The 15,761-nt window shown below is 35.1% G+C and overlaps 1 protein-coding gene across 8 annotated transcripts in view; it reads left to right on the top strand.

The window, feature by feature from the left end:
• NAV3 (neuron navigator 3) overlaps window positions 1-15,761 on the top strand; it is a 619,023-nt gene that overhangs the window by 522,687 nt on the left and 80,575 nt on the right. For 6 of the 8 annotated variants that reach the window (XM_013963653.2, XM_013963652.2, XM_005679745.3 and 3 more), the window contains 4 exons: window positions 3,162-3,203; window positions 4,673-4,833; window positions 10,479-10,667; window positions 13,114-13,166. In XM_013963653.2, the coding sequence (XP_013819107.2) occupies window positions 3,162-3,203; window positions 4,673-4,833; window positions 10,479-10,667; window positions 13,114-13,166 (445 nt within the window). The remainder of the gene's footprint in view (window positions 1-3,161; window positions 3,204-4,672; window positions 4,834-10,478; window positions 10,668-13,113; window positions 13,167-15,761) is intronic. The other 2 variants (XM_013963654.2, XM_013963655.2) reach the window with 1 other exon arrangement.

Here is a 15,761-nt window from a genome sequence, read left to right on the forward strand (position 1 = left end):
TATTTTGGTACTGATTCTTTTCCCCAAGAATGTATCTTAAACCTGCCTGGTTTTCCATGATGAACTTAATGCTGTTTGTTTCTCGGCACACCTAAAGCTTTCAGAAATGCCCTTGGCTGTATATCTTAATTGTGTTATTTGTGAAAGTGCCACAGGTCACTGAAAATGCCTGATAACTTTCACAAACTTTTATTCAGTCTGTTGTTGATGATGACATGTCACTTCAAACATGGCACACTGCAAATAGGTTATTATTTGTTAACAATACTCACCTTCCAAAATACTGATTACTTTTATCATGAATATGACTACAAGTTGACCATTTAGCCATCGACTCATTTCTTTGGCATTCGTACATTAAAATACAGGAAAGTGGTCAAGTAATTATTTGTAACCAAGTAACTCTAAAATAAATCTAGTTGATAATACTGATGAGCTTTATAGCTGCAGTATAAATGTGGTGTTAATATTTCCCTTTGATCTGTATTCTAGCAGAAGTCAGTATATATATAATTTTAGCTATGGAAATACACTGGCAAATATACAGTTAATTTTCTCTTTAAACAAATCTTCTTTTTAAACTTGGTTTTCAGAATTCAAATAGACCAGTTTTACAGATGGATGTGTTCTGGTATACACAGATAAATAATTTTTCTAAACTAAGTCTTAAAACTAATTTTGAAGAGATTAAATTTTTACCTTTTACTCTTAGTAAGATATATTCATGACTATTAAACTATGAAAAAGCAAATTATCTTCATAGTTACGGTATACAATATAAACATTAACTAGTTTCTTCCAATAAATTACTTGACTGAAATAAGTTTTGATATAAGAAGTTGTGCTTTTTTTTCTTGTGAACAAAATTGCAAGCAACAGAAATTCATCCTAATCCTTTAAAGTACACCCAAGAACTATGTGATCCCTCGAAGAGAAAATTAGATCCTATCAGAGATCCTGACTTAATTACAATAGTCCACATAATATTGGGAACACTAAGGAAGCCAAGCGTTTAGCAGGAGGAGAAGGGGACAACAGAGGATGAGATGGCTGGATGGCATCACCGACTCAATGGACATGAGTTTGGGTGAACTCCGGGAGTTGGTGATGGACAGGGAGGCCTGGCGTGCTGCAATTCACCGGGTCGCAAAGAGTCGGACATGACTGAGCGACTGAACTGACTGAAGAGAAAATGGGCCAAAGTAAATATTTTAGACAAAGTAATTAGAAAGATATGATAGAGATGTATGTAAGTTAATGACTTTCCTGTTGATTTACAATTTCAAAAGACTTTATTGATATTTATTATTCTAATACTATTAAATAAATAGCCTTTCTTATAGATTTTAATTTTGGTCTAAATTTCTCCTCATTAAAGTATCATAAATTATTTAAAATTTAACAGTTTTTTCCTCTAACTGTTCTAGATCAGAGCAGCCTTTGGCTATTAGTTCATATTTGTTTTGTACATTTTGCTTTTTATGACCAAACCAAACCTTAAAAATTTTTAAGTTGTAGCCAACTTTAAAGCGTCTGGCTTGTTTTTTACTGTCAGATCTAGCTACCCTGCCTTTAAAATCCTGTACCACGTTTACTGGCTTCAGACACACAGTGCCTGTCCTCTTCAGACTGTTAATTAACATTTCTACTTCATTTATCCCCATTGCCCTCTTGGCTCTTGGAGGCATAAGAGCTTTTAGCCTTTCAGCATTTGTGAAAAGTGTCCATATTATAAAATCATTAATATCCAGATTCAAACAGATATTTCTACTTAAAATTTTAACTTATATTGGTAAACTTATTCTCTGATTTTCCTTTCATTAAATTCTCTGTACAATACAAACATATAATGTTTACACAGTAAATAACATGGGCAAAACCATGCCTATTTTCAGTGTCCTCTGTGATGTTAAAGTCTAGTAAATTCATACATATGAAAGAGATGATCTTTAAAATAGCTAACGACGCTGTCGATGCTTCAGCGTGTTGTAGTATATGTTTAGAGTACTCTTGTAGTTGTTCAGAATGATTCCTTTCTGTTGTACTAAAAATACAGATGTACTAAGAATACATCTAAAGGCAAGATACATACTAGAATTGGCTTCTACATAATTGTGTGATTACCCTATTTGGACATTCCCAGTACATAAAGTAAAAGAAGATGATGTCTTTGGATGGTTTCTATTGCAGTGCTAATTAATGGAGAACCCATAGAAGAAAACATTTTAGCTTTGATTTTTAGTGATTAAATTTCAAGTCATTGTGTTGGCATCCATGTTATATCATCCTCATGTGCATATCCTGTGTATTCAATTTTGACCATTTGAAGTTTAATGAAACAGATATCATCCTGAAAATCCAAATTAATTGTATTATTTGGTTATCCATATGCCAGAGATTATAACAGAAATTCCTAGACTCATCCCACTTAATTCTTGACACCCTTTCCTCTATTTTTAGGGAGGCCACTTCTCATTTTCTCCAGACACATTCTTTCTTCCCTTTTTAGGACCAATTGAGAATTGTTTAAAATAGACACTGAAAACTCATAGCCTTTTAAACATCCAATTTATAATTTGAAAAGATAGCATAGTTTAATTGTATTTAAATATTTAAATAAATGATGCTAGAAGGATTACATTTCAAGCAGTTATATATTTCTCTTCTTTTTCTGTGAATAGGAATATATCTGCCTTTATTTTTACTAAAGATCATCTAAATACAAAAAATAAGTATTGAAAGGGGATTTATTACATCTCTCTCTGTTGGAGCGTGCCACTTTAACTTAGGCAGAGATCTTTCTCATTCCTCCTCTATGATTCTCTTACGTGTGAAATCATAGCAGAAATCTAGTCATTTGCATGGGGAAGGAAAACCTACCGTAACAGTAGGTAAATAGAATCTAGAGGAGAAGTATGTTAATATAGAACTTAATCTATCTTCAAATAGACCTGTCAATAAGTTATCATTGAATGTGTTGCAACAGTGAAATCCAGTGTCCTTTGGTTGGCATTTTCCAATGAGTTAAGCATTAAATATGTTTTTACAAAAAAGAAAACCTTATTTTGTGTAACAGATTTCAAATAGAGTCATTTATGTTGGATGTATAATTTGGAGGGGTTTTTACATTATGTCCTTAGGGGTTTTCTTTGTTTTAACAGCATGCAGCTTGACAGAAATACACTACCCAAAAAGGGACTAAGGTATATATTTCTCTCAGCACAATTGCTGCCTTTCTCTGTTGTTACGTAAGCTTTGTGTGCTGTCTCTCTGCCTCTTTCTTTCTTTCTTTGCAAAGAAGCGCCTGACATCAAGGATCAACTCACTCTTAATCCTGATGTTTTCTCTGGCCTGAGGAGTTGGTGAGATGGCCCTCAGGTAGAAGTTGGTAGAGGCCAAAACTCAGTAATTTAAATGTGATGAAAAAGACATTATTTGGGGGGCAGCAATTTTAATAGAATTCAGGACTCACTTCTGAAGAATAAAATCAGTTTCCCTAGTGTTTGTATCTTGGAGGCATATGCCTCGACCCCTATAGTCTGCACCTGTAGCCAATTAATGTTGAAAGGTTGAAGGATACTCTAATTTGAATCCAAGAACAGTTATTTTCATCATCAGAGGACAAATAGTGTAATTAAGGGATAATTTTTAAGAAAACCTTTTGGTAAAAACTCAGAAGAGCTTTTTTTTCTGTTTTTCAGAAGTGCTGATATCTATCAAAGCAGAACAGACAAAAGTTAGTCTAGTATTACATAATAATATAAAAATAATAATTGCTGCTGCTAAGTCACTTCAGTCGTTTCTGACTCTGTGCGACCCCATAGGTGGCAGCCCACCAGGCTCCCCCGTTCCCGGGATTCTTAAGTTCATAAAAAATATAAAATGAAAATTTAATGCATGGCCATCTTTTACTGTACACTTCTATCTAATGGGAAGATAATGGAATGAACTATTACTAGAGGTATGACACTATACGAACATGATAGGTTGACTGCTATTTGGAACTAAGAATTTACTTACTCTGGCGAAAGTGAATACTGGCCTATTAGATCTTTATCTGTTATCCTCCTTCTCTCCAGTTTCTTAACAAGAGCAAACAGTTTGCAAATATTCCATTTTAAGATTTTGTTCCAGAAATGTATTCCAATAAAGGGAGCTTATTTCTCTTTCCATGTTTTAAAAAAATCCAGACATAGTGTCAAGTGGCATTTTTAACCAAATAAATGTTTTCGCTTTCCTTTAAAAAAGATCTGGCAGTTCGTGTTCTGTTTCCTGTGTCTTATTGTGCCCATCCATCCGTTCCTTTGGCTTCTGGCCAGCTACTGTCTACCATATTTACTTTGTGTTTTCACCCTCTTCACACCCTTCTAAACACCATGCTTTTGTGCCCTTCTCAATTAACCTGGCTGTCTGCTCGTTGCTTATGATTTTCAACCACATATCTCACAGGAATGTAATTTTCTTTTCAAAATCCTTTATTTTTTTTTTTTCCTGTGAGATTCAAACAGATGGTGTCAAATCATCTGGAAGAACTAAGCAATTATAATTAAATTCAGTCTGTTTGAGAATGTTGTTCAGTCTGAATAGTAAGCTCCTCTCAATTGTTTCCTCGTCCTGATATTGCCTTGCCCTTGCAGATGTGCTGAAGTGTCTTAGCTGTGCTGTTTTGCAGATACACCCCATCGTCTCGGCAGGCCAACCAAGAGGAAGGCAAAGAGTGGTTACGCTCCCATTCTACTGGAGGGCTGCAGGATACCGGCAACCAGTCACCCCTGGTGTCCCCTTCTGCCATGTCATCTTCTGCAACAGGAAAATATCACTTTTCCAACTTGGGTAAAATCTTCTAAACCATCAGTTTCATCTTGTTCCTTTTACCACCTACTCTCCAGGAACCCTGGCATACGTTCACAAGGATTGCTCATTTAAACAGGAGATAGACACCTTAACATTACCTTTTATTTGTATGTTCACAATCCCCAAAATAATTCCCAAGCATTATGCAGTTTATTTCTCATGACAACCAGATGACATAGTTAATACTGTTGTTATTTTATATCCTAAGATCCAGAGGCAAAAAGAGAGTTTTTTCACTTAAAAAAACAAAATCACCAATCTTAAGGGGCAGAGGTAGTAACTGATGCCAGAACACCTGACCTTAAGCCTAGGAGTTTTCTCAGAGTCCTCTTACAAACCAGTAAAACCCCTCCTTCCTTTCTGTTTAAATGTTTTAATCCTTATAAGAAAATTAATTATAATTTTGTAGAAAAAAAGAAAATAGAAATAATTAAGAAGAAAAAATATCATTCCATGACTCCATAGTCACATCTTCATTTTAAAGTTAAAACTCTCCTTAAAATGCATATGAGAATTCCTATTAAGGAATCCGTGAACATTTTTGGATGAAGGCAATGAAAAGAAATGATTATTTGAAACACTGGATTACTTTGTGTTTAGCATAACTTTTACAAAATATAGAATCATTTGCACAAATATCACAGCAAACACAAGGGAAAGCGACAAAATAATGAAAGCCTAAATATGCCAGTTATCATTGAACAGATCCATTGCTTTTAAAAATAGATGTCTCTTCTATAAAGTCATGTGTAAAATAGTCGCATTATTTTTTTCACTTGAGGATTTTTTTGTAGCAATAGACCAACAGAATGTCCAAATTCTTTAATAATTTGGACTTTTCAACTTTCCCCCCTGTTGGGACAGTCAAGGCTTTTTCTCTTCTATTATAACTGTTCTGCTATAGAGACTAGAGATTATGACAATGAAAAACAGTTATTAGGTTATTGTTCTAAATGTACTAGTGAATATACATCCAACACCAAGTTTTTATTGATGAACCTACACAGTGATGAGATTTCTTTGTCTCATAATGGCGAAGGATGGTAAAACTTTTACTTTGAGTTGTAGTTATAAAACGCAACAGGAAGCTTAAAACTCTGATTTCAAAAAATGAAATGGAAATGTTTTTGTAGAGTCACAGACATATGAAACAAAATCTGATATTGTACAATATAGTCACCTAGTTTGCTGAATTTGCTGGGTATCTCATGGCTCCCTCCTGTCAATCTTTTCATTAATTGACATTAATCTGAGTATATGAATCCTTACTCCATTATTTTTCCATTGTTATTGTTCTGATTCAATTGATCCCTTTTTTTTTTTTTGAGAAGGAAAAAACTTGCTATTTACTGTGTCTGATGTTAGCAGTCATTTTACTTCAGTTTTCTCACCTGTTAAATAGGCTCCCAATTCCTAGGTTACATTGTAAGGAATGAGTAACATGTACAAAGCGACGAGAGACAGAGAATCAGACTTGGTAGACTCCGCTACATCATCATGTTTATTGGAAAGAGATGTCTTACACTAGCAGAGAGCTGCAGTAGGTTTCAAATAGATCTTACTATCTCTACTTTCATACCGCTCCAAGTGTTCACCCACTGGGACTTATGAAGAAAGATCTGCCCATACATATCCACACACTTTTATGTGCGTCCCCGTATTTTATAAGTGGGTATGTGGGTTCATATCAGATATGCTGTATTATTTTACAAGAGAAAAAAAAACTAGTTTCAAAACCATGAAAATTGCTGTTGAAGACTTTTGGTTGTGTTTCCAGACCACTGGAACTTACATTTATTAGGCAAGAGAGCAGACACTATTAAAATGCAATCATAAGTGATTTAATAATCACTGTATTATTAAATTCTAAAAATATATCAAATGTAACACTGTAACTTGAATATGGGTAGCATTGTTCTACATTTTACTTTAGTAATCACTTGTTTTCAATTTGATCATTTTTTGAATAATCACTAAGATAAGTGATTATTACAAACACTTAAGAGTTGCATTAACCATGCTTTTTATTCTTACCCACTAAAAATATTAATATTGTATATAAAATTTTTGGAAATGTTACTGTAAAAATCACATATAAAAAATAGACATTAGAAATGTAAGGTCACTACTATTATGTCATTATTAGTAGACTACTGTGAGCTACTGCTGAAGTCAGCTCGGGTTCGTATATGGTTTCTGACATGATAGCTATAATAGAAATCATTCCTCTCCAAGAAAGCATTACAGAATATAACTGACATAAACAAATTATTATTGGATGCAATTTCATTTACTCTCGGTCACAGTCCTTGTGAGGCATCCCATAACCTACTGAGACATTGTCATAGTCCCATGGGTGATGACAGTTGCTCAGATTCTTTTTCACCTTGCCTCAAGGGTTACCATGTAGAAGCATTACTATCAACGTGTCAATTTCAAAGTCTACATATTTGATGGGCTCAGACGGTAAAGAATCCATCTACAATGCAAGAGACCTGGCTTCAATCCCTGGAGAAGGGAATGGCTACCCACACCAGTATTCTGGCCTGGAGAATTCCATGGACAGAGGAGCCTGGCAGGCTACTGCCCATGGGGTCGCAAAGAGTCAGAAAGGATTGAGTGACTTTCACTTTCACTCTTGCCTAGAATGATGTTTAAACACCTTTGTATGGGAAGTTTCTTTGCATTTACTCCCTAGAGTCCCTACACCTTGAATGCCCTTCTAGTCCCTCTCCATATTCACCCTTAAGCCATTCAGGATTGAGCTTTTTCTTCTATACTCAAGGAAGAGTAGAATCTCACAGTTAGAAGAAGCCTACCTCTGATTCAATTGTGGATCTGTTATGCAAGTTCCTGTGACAGCTCTAGCTTCTCTAAATCCACTGACAAACTACCTATATCTAGATATAGTCCATTTTTAAAGTTCTTTAAATGATCAAGTAAACATTTTATGAATCTCCACCTAGTTCCTACTTATACTCCCAAATTTTACAAAATAAAAGTTGCATATGACAGCTTTTATTAGAAAAATATCATGAACTCATTAGCTAATATGTCTACGGCAGCAAAATCTGGAGTCATTTGCTGTATTTAAAAACCCCCTCCAAATGAAAAAACATAAAAATAAATAAATAAATAAAAAACACACTCCATCTTTTTTTCAGTTCCTGTTCTGCTCAGATCAACACAAATTTACATGTAATTTAATAAAAAACAGTGACGTTAGTATGATATACAATTTAAGCCAAAGCCAGTAGCCCTCTTTTTCCATAATATCTTGTCACACCTACATCTTGCTTATTAGAAATGTTTACATGTGGCTTTAAATGGATCTTAGAGGCCATTTATTCTTTTTTTTTTTAATTTACAAAGAAACTGAAGGGTAGATATGGAAATATTTGCCTAAAGCAAGTGGAAATCAAAGCTACCACTAGATGCCATGTACTGATTTGTGTCCCATTACAGAAATTCTCTGTCCGTCATAATTTTGACTCCTTCCTCTGACTCTCTTATGTTGTCTACCTTTCAGTCACCTCCTCTAGAGGTCAGTCTTGAAGCCAGAGATCTTGCTTTACTGATCTTTCTACTCAACCACATTAACAACAAAGCAAACCTGCCATAGATTTAACTTAATTGAACATTCTTAAATAGAATGAATATATTTCCAATGGAGAACCTATCAGAAATGCTTATAAATACCCACTGTTCCTTTTATTTTTAAAATATAAAGCACAGTTTAATGAGTATTTCCAAGTGAACATGCATGCAGCTCTCATTCTGGTCAAGACAGGGCATTCTGAACACAGAAATTCCCTTTCACCATCTAGCAACCCAGCCACAATCCATACCTTCCCCCAAAGCTAGCTACTATCCTTATGTCATTTTTTAAAAAAAATCAGAGTGTAATTGCTTTATAACACTGTGTTAGTTTCTGCTGTACAGCAAAGTGAGTCGATGATATGTGTCCATGCACCCCTCCCTCTTGAGCCTTCCTCCTAGTCACCCCTTCCCGCCCCTCCAGGTCACTTCGGAGCACTGAGCTGAGCTTTCCCCTCTACAGTGGCTTTCCCCTGGCTAGCTGTTTTACACATGGTAGTGCTACTCTCTCAATTCATCCCATCCTCCTCACTCTAAACCATTCCTTTTAAAATCTGTCCTAGTCTTCATTACTATTTCATTTTGAATGAGCTAAATGTTATGTTTTGAAATTATATAAGGAGACTTTACCTGGATATATCTGCAACCATTTTGTAAGAATTTGCATAAAGTCAGTGAATGAAGTGTGTTTCTAACCTCTCTCTATATATGTATGTATTAAAATGATGCACTTGCAAATGTATTCAGTACCTCATTCATTTAGCAAAAAGTCAGTTCATACTGTGAACCCATGATAGTAAGATTTACTCCAGTCCAGACACCTTAAACACACGCATTCAACTCTAGAATGTCCTCTGGGGTATCTGTTGGTTGTTATTAGCAATCATTGACTTGTCACTGCTGACTGAAGGAATGTGCCTGAAAGGTCTTTCTTTAACTTTTACTCTCTCACTCTTCTTTCTTTCTCCCCCACCCTCTTCCACCCTTTCTTCCCCTCTTCCAGTGGGTTGGGGACTTTGCAAATCCAAAGTTTCTTTCTTTCATTATTATATGTCACATATGCACACATAGATATAATTCTAAGTCTTAAGATACTTTTCTTGGTCTTATTTTACTTGAATTCACAACTAGCTCTATCAGATTCCTTAATACCTGTAAAATATCCAGCATAGTACCTGGCAAATAGGAGACAGTCTTCTAAAGTTATCTCATAGTATATATGCCCCATATTTTACATTGTTCTGAGATTCAGCAATTACATTAAGAAATGTAGTGCCTATGTCAAAGGAAAAAAATAGCACGTTCTGAAATTTCATCAGACCAGTTCTAAGCCAAAGACATAGATTCTCCAAGAATATTGTTTTCCTGTTCAGTCAACCACATATTTCTTTAATGACAATCAGTTGGCCTAAAAACTTGAATGTTATTAGGACTATTTGGCAGTAGGCACTGGGTAAATAAATTCATGTTTCAAATTACAGATTTAAGGTATTGCTTGAGAAATACAAGTTTGTGACTTTTGACAGTCTCACTGTGACATTCTCATCTTAGATACAATGGAAAGTAGTTTTAAATGATTAACGTCACAGTGAGCTATGGATAACCATGTACCTTACATTATATTTCATTTTAATTTTTCTTTATTATGACCTAACTCTGATAATAGTGATGGTTCTGATTATGAACTGACAAAATTTTAGAACTCAAACTGACTGAAAGTCTTTGGTTGGAAGCTTCCTACACGTTTTCTTAGAAAATTTAGATTTCTTTTTCTCGAAAAATAAATGTCCAGACTCTAGGAAGACAGTTTTTTTCTTCATAATGGGCAGCAGGAAATACCATATCATTTCTAGGAAAAAACAGTAGAGGTGACTTGATGGTTTTGTTTAATATTGCTTTAGAAATTGACATACTGCTTGCCGTGAAAGTGCTAGAGAAAAGAGGGACTCCTCTGTAACTGCTATTGAAAATTTCAGAGGCAACTTCCAAGCCCCGGAATAATGGGCTGTGTGCACTTTGTCTTTCAGTGAGCCCAACCAATCTTTCTCAGTTTAACCTTCCTGGGCCCAGCATGATGCGCTCAAACAGCATCCCAGCCCAAGACTCGTCCTTCGATCTCTATGACGACTCCCAGCTTTGCGGGAGCGCCACGTCTCTGGAGGAGAGGCCACGGGCCATCAGTCATTCAGGCTCATTCAGGGACAGCATGGAAGAAGGTAGGCGTGGGGGAAATAAGGATGAAGCTGGCTAACTCAGACCTGAAAGCTATCATATCTATCACTCATGTCAAAAAGATGCCTTCAACAGTAAATCAAGTAGGGTAGTTCCATTTCGGGAGCCGTGAAACTTGAAGATGTTTTAGTCTGTATTACCTTCTGTTTCTTTATGCATTTGGAAATATGACAGGAATAGTTTAGATTAATACTTGGCTATAGAACAGTTCAGAATAAATCTGGTGTTCTCCTACACAAACCTGGGCAATTTTAGAGACTATTTGCTTTGGTTTGCCAAATATAAAAGTGAATGTTTCATTTGACACATTGATTAAAAACCATAAAAGATACATAAACCAGAAAAAATTCTCATATGAAACAACCACATGCTGCCAACTTTTATCCTCAGAAACTCTCTCTGGTGTTCGTTTTTATTATCATATCATTTAAGAATTCATAGTGCACCTACATTTTGCTTTATAAGTTATATTTCCTTTATCTATTACACTAAAATTCTCACCTGACCTAATAAATGTCTTTATAGTTGTAAAATTCTACGTGAACATTGTATAACAAATACTCTTTGAAAAACTCAGGAGGCTTGATTTTCGAATGTATATAATTTTCTAAAGTGTATAACCCCAAATGTCAAATTTGATAATAATATTTGAGAGATTTTCCTCTTTGATTTAACGAATGATTTTTAAATGCTCACAAAGGAAAATTGTGACATACATTCTATAAAGCACTTTTCGTTAGGAATAAAACAAAGGCAAACATAGAAGTCCAAATTGCTTAGAATAAAATTAGAGGCAGTCAGCTATACTATCCTGGGCCTCGGTCAGTTTTTATAACAGAGAAGACTCGATCTTGAAACATACTGGTCATCTCTCTATTTGTGGTATAAACTTGAGAAAGTTTCATAACTTTGTTACGTCCGATTTCTGTGTCTGTAATTTCTAAGGATGAAAACACAGTAAAGAGCAATTCTGTTCCTTTATTTTTCCCCTTCCTACCTCCTTATTTAAAACACCTTCTGACTACAATTGAGGCAGCTGTGAAAATTGATGGTCTTCAGGTCATCGTTGTAGTGTGTTTATTTACCAGGTGATTACTAAATCAGTTGACCGCAGTGGCCACTGCCTTTTGGTATATTAACCAAAGCACTGAATTCACTGTGACAGATAGTGAATTCTACCCTGAGAGCCTCCTGATAGCTGCAGATGTAGGCAAAATATAACAAATCTGAAATGTAAAGTCATTGCATTTCTAAAATGGTCTATCTCTCTTCACAGATAGGCCTTTTATTAAAAAAAAATACTGGAAAAATGATGTGCTAAGCATGCTCATGGCTTTCTATGGTGCTTCCCTGGCAGAGAGAATACTGTTTATATGCTTGGAAATCCTGACCTTCCTTTATGTGGATACATAATCTGACCTTATAGCTCTCAAATTCATCACTTTATTATCATTCCACCTCTTCTCCTAGACTTCTTCAGACCAGGTGTGAGCACCCCCAGTGCTTTCTTAGAAGCCAGTACATTGCTCTCAATACTATTTATATGGCCCCACTGTGATTTTGTTTTTAGTTACATGTATTTTTTTTTTTTTTTTTTTGAGCTCTGAGAATTGTGGCATTCAATTTTATAGTCCCAGCATCTAGCAAGGGCCTGTCACACTGTGTGTACTCAACTGATGTTTCTTTAACGCATGAGTAGGCAGAAATAACTATATATTATCCCACAATGAAAAGAGCAAGAACTTTTCTACAAGTATAATTAAACACAATTGCATCCTCCTTTGAGCTTAACACTGTGGACTTGCAGAAGTAATAAATCATTCTGTTAACTGATCGAGATGATATTTTTCTACACCTCCCCAAAAGACAGTATAAAATTTCCACTCTTAATTTCTAAGAGACACCCCCTTGAAATACATACTTTTCTATTACCAAAATTACGAAAAAACCATACTTCATTTAAATGAGTATAACAAGCTCATCACAGATAATGTTGAAATAATTTATTTCCCTGAACGCATATGGAGAAAAATACTGAAAATCAACCTTTGTTGTATAAAAGATGAAATAGAATGAAATACATAAAATATTTTTATAAGCTTACACTTTCACAGTAACTTAAGATGTCCTTGATTTTCTGTTAATTATTGCGTGAGAGCTTACTCTGTTTTGAAATATGTGCATAGCATACTAGAAGGGCTTACATTTGTCAATTTTTCTCTGTAGATGATAGAGGAAGTACTTTAGGGGAAAGGTATGGGACCTTTCCATGGCTGAACATTTGGATCTCTGAAAACTGACAGCAGGCTTGTCCTCAGATTCTGATGTCATTTTTACTTCCTTAACCGCCTCTTCTTCATTCTTCAGCAAAGGCCTGGTGGCTCTGAGCAGACATCTTATCTCACCTCTTGTCCCTTTTGCTCCCTTCAGTCCATGGCTCCTCATTGTCATTGGTCTCCAGTGCTTCTTCTCTGTACTCCACGGTAAGTGTCGGCTGTGATGAGAAGCCTTTTGCCTTTGCCAACCTTTGTTAAATAGGTTGACATTTACACAGAAGTTCCACAGTGACATAAAGGTGTACTCTAAGCTCTTGCATATCTAGTAAGGAGGCAGGTACTCTACCAATTCTTCTATAACACACTTGTATTTGTAATCAGTGCGTGGACGAAAAACTGAACTTCATAAAACCTGATGGTTTATGACTCAGAACCCTTAAAACCACGTACTGTTCTCCATCATGACTTTATCATACTGACCACATTTCTTTGTTTGGTTCTCTGACTGGTAGTTGTTCTGTGGTATGTTCTTCATTTTCTTTTTTTTTTAATTTTTTAAGTTCATTTTTTGAGAAAATTGTATTAAAGGGGTTTTAAACTAAATCTTCTTAAAGAGGGTGATTTTTAAAACTTAATTTCTTAAGAGAGAAATGCCAGTATATCAACTTATTTTTCCAGTCTGTGAAATATATTTTGTTTTCACAAGTGTAAGTTTTCTGCCCAGTTACTATAATTTCATCCTTTTCTAAAAATTAGTCTACAGGGAGTTATGTTTTACAGAATACTTCCTTCATCCTAGGTATATTTTAGTTTATGAATCTCACTGAGGCTTGAACATTCTGCTGCTGCTGCTGCTAAGTCACTTCAGTCATGTACATTAAAAATTGTATTGAACTGGTTTTGTACTTTTAATCTACTCTGTATTGATTTAATAAGAGTGAGGGCTGAGTTAGTTCTTTCTGGATCCCTTCAGCATATTTCCTAACACGCAGCTAATAATAAAGCAAATATTTTTTAATTAATAAATTTGAAAGGATAAATGAATGACCAAGAAAGGCTTGCAGAATAAAGAAACATCTAATATATTTTTATTTAGGCAAGATGTTTTATACTGTTTACCATCCTTTAGGACATTGAGCCAGCTTCAAAATCATTATTTAATACTATATTTCATCATATATCATCAATCCATACCTAACCCACCAAAAGAAATATAATATTAATAATCTGGCTCATTGCTTCCACTTTATGGTAATAGCTACCAAGTATTGCTAACCAAAGCATATGAAAAAAAGCAAAGATTAAAGAAAAAGTTCTGAAAAGTCAGCAAGGAAATGATTCTATACAGTACGCATATACATATGTATAATTAATATGCAATAGTTATGCATGTAGTTAGTGTATGTAACTTATTCAGGGTTTTTGATTAATAATAAAAATTGATGAATTTCTTTTTATACAATTTTTGTAAATAACATACAGTGCTCTTTTAAACATGCAGATTACTTATTGAGCTTCAGGTCTGTATAATCCTAGCAAACCTAAAGCAGGATTTGAACAGAATAAACTGGCAGGAAATATTCAAAATGCCAGGGAAACCAAATAGGGTTAATCACACCATATGTGTCAAGGCAAACAACTTCTAACTTTCTTTCTGTCCATGAAATTGTCTTAAAATACTAATATATGTCTGATTCAAAAATCAAACTATATGAAACCTTGAAATTATTATAATTTTAAAATATTGAATCTTTACTTAAAGATTCACTTAACTTTAAAATAAATTTGAGATGTAAAACATTAAAGCTTTATGTCAGTGTTTATTTTTAAAACAGTTTTGCTATAAAGGCTATTGGGATTCTATTAGGTAACTACTGTTTATATAACCACTGTCTTACTAAGTATTCAGTTCAGTGCAGTCACTCAGTCGTGTCCTACTCTTTGCGATCCCGTGGACTGCAGCACGCCATGCCTCCCTGTCCCTTACGAACTCCCGAAGTTTACTCAAACTTATGTCCATTGAGTCAGTGATGCCATCCAACCGTCTCATTCTCTGTTGTCCCCTTCTCCTTTCGCCTTCAATCTCTCTTAGCATCAGGGTCTTTTCCAATGAGTCAGTTCACCACATCAGGTGTTTCAGAAGTTTCAGTTTCAGCATCAGTTCCTCCAATGAATATTCAGGACTAATTTCCTTTAGGATGGACTGGTTGGATCTCCTTGCAGTCAAAGGGACTTTCAAGAGTCTTCCCCAACACAGTTCAAAAGCATCAATTCTTTAGCACTCAGCTCTCTTTATAGTCCAACTCTCACATCCATACATGACTACTGGAAACACCATAGCTTTGACTAGATGGATCTTTGTTGACAAAGTAATGTCTCTGCTTTTTAATATGCTGTCTAGGTTGGTCATAACTTTTCTTCCAAGGAGCAAGTGACTTTTAATTTCATGGCTGCAGTCACCATCTTCAGTGATTTTGGAGCGCCCCCCAAAATAGTATGTCACTGTTTCCATTGTTTCCCCATCTATTTGCCATGAAGTGATGAGACCAGATGCCGTGATCTTAGTTTTCTAAATGTTGAGTTTTAAGCCAACTTTTTCACTCTCCTCTTTCACTTTCATCAATAGGTTTTTTTGTTTCTCTTTGCTTTCTCCCATAAGGGTGGTGTCATCTGCATATCTGAGGTTATTGATATTTTCTCCCAGCAGTCTTGATTCCAGGTTGTGCTTCATCTGGCCCAGCGTTTCTCATGATGTACTCTGCATATAAGTTAAATAAGCAGGGTGACAACATACAACCTTTA

The sequence above is a fragment of the Capra hircus genome, chromosome 5 (genome assembly GCF_001704415.2).
Source record: "Capra hircus breed San Clemente chromosome 5, ASM170441v1, whole genome shotgun sequence".
Taxonomy (NCBI): Eukaryota; Metazoa; Chordata; class Mammalia; order Artiodactyla; family Bovidae; genus Capra; species Capra hircus.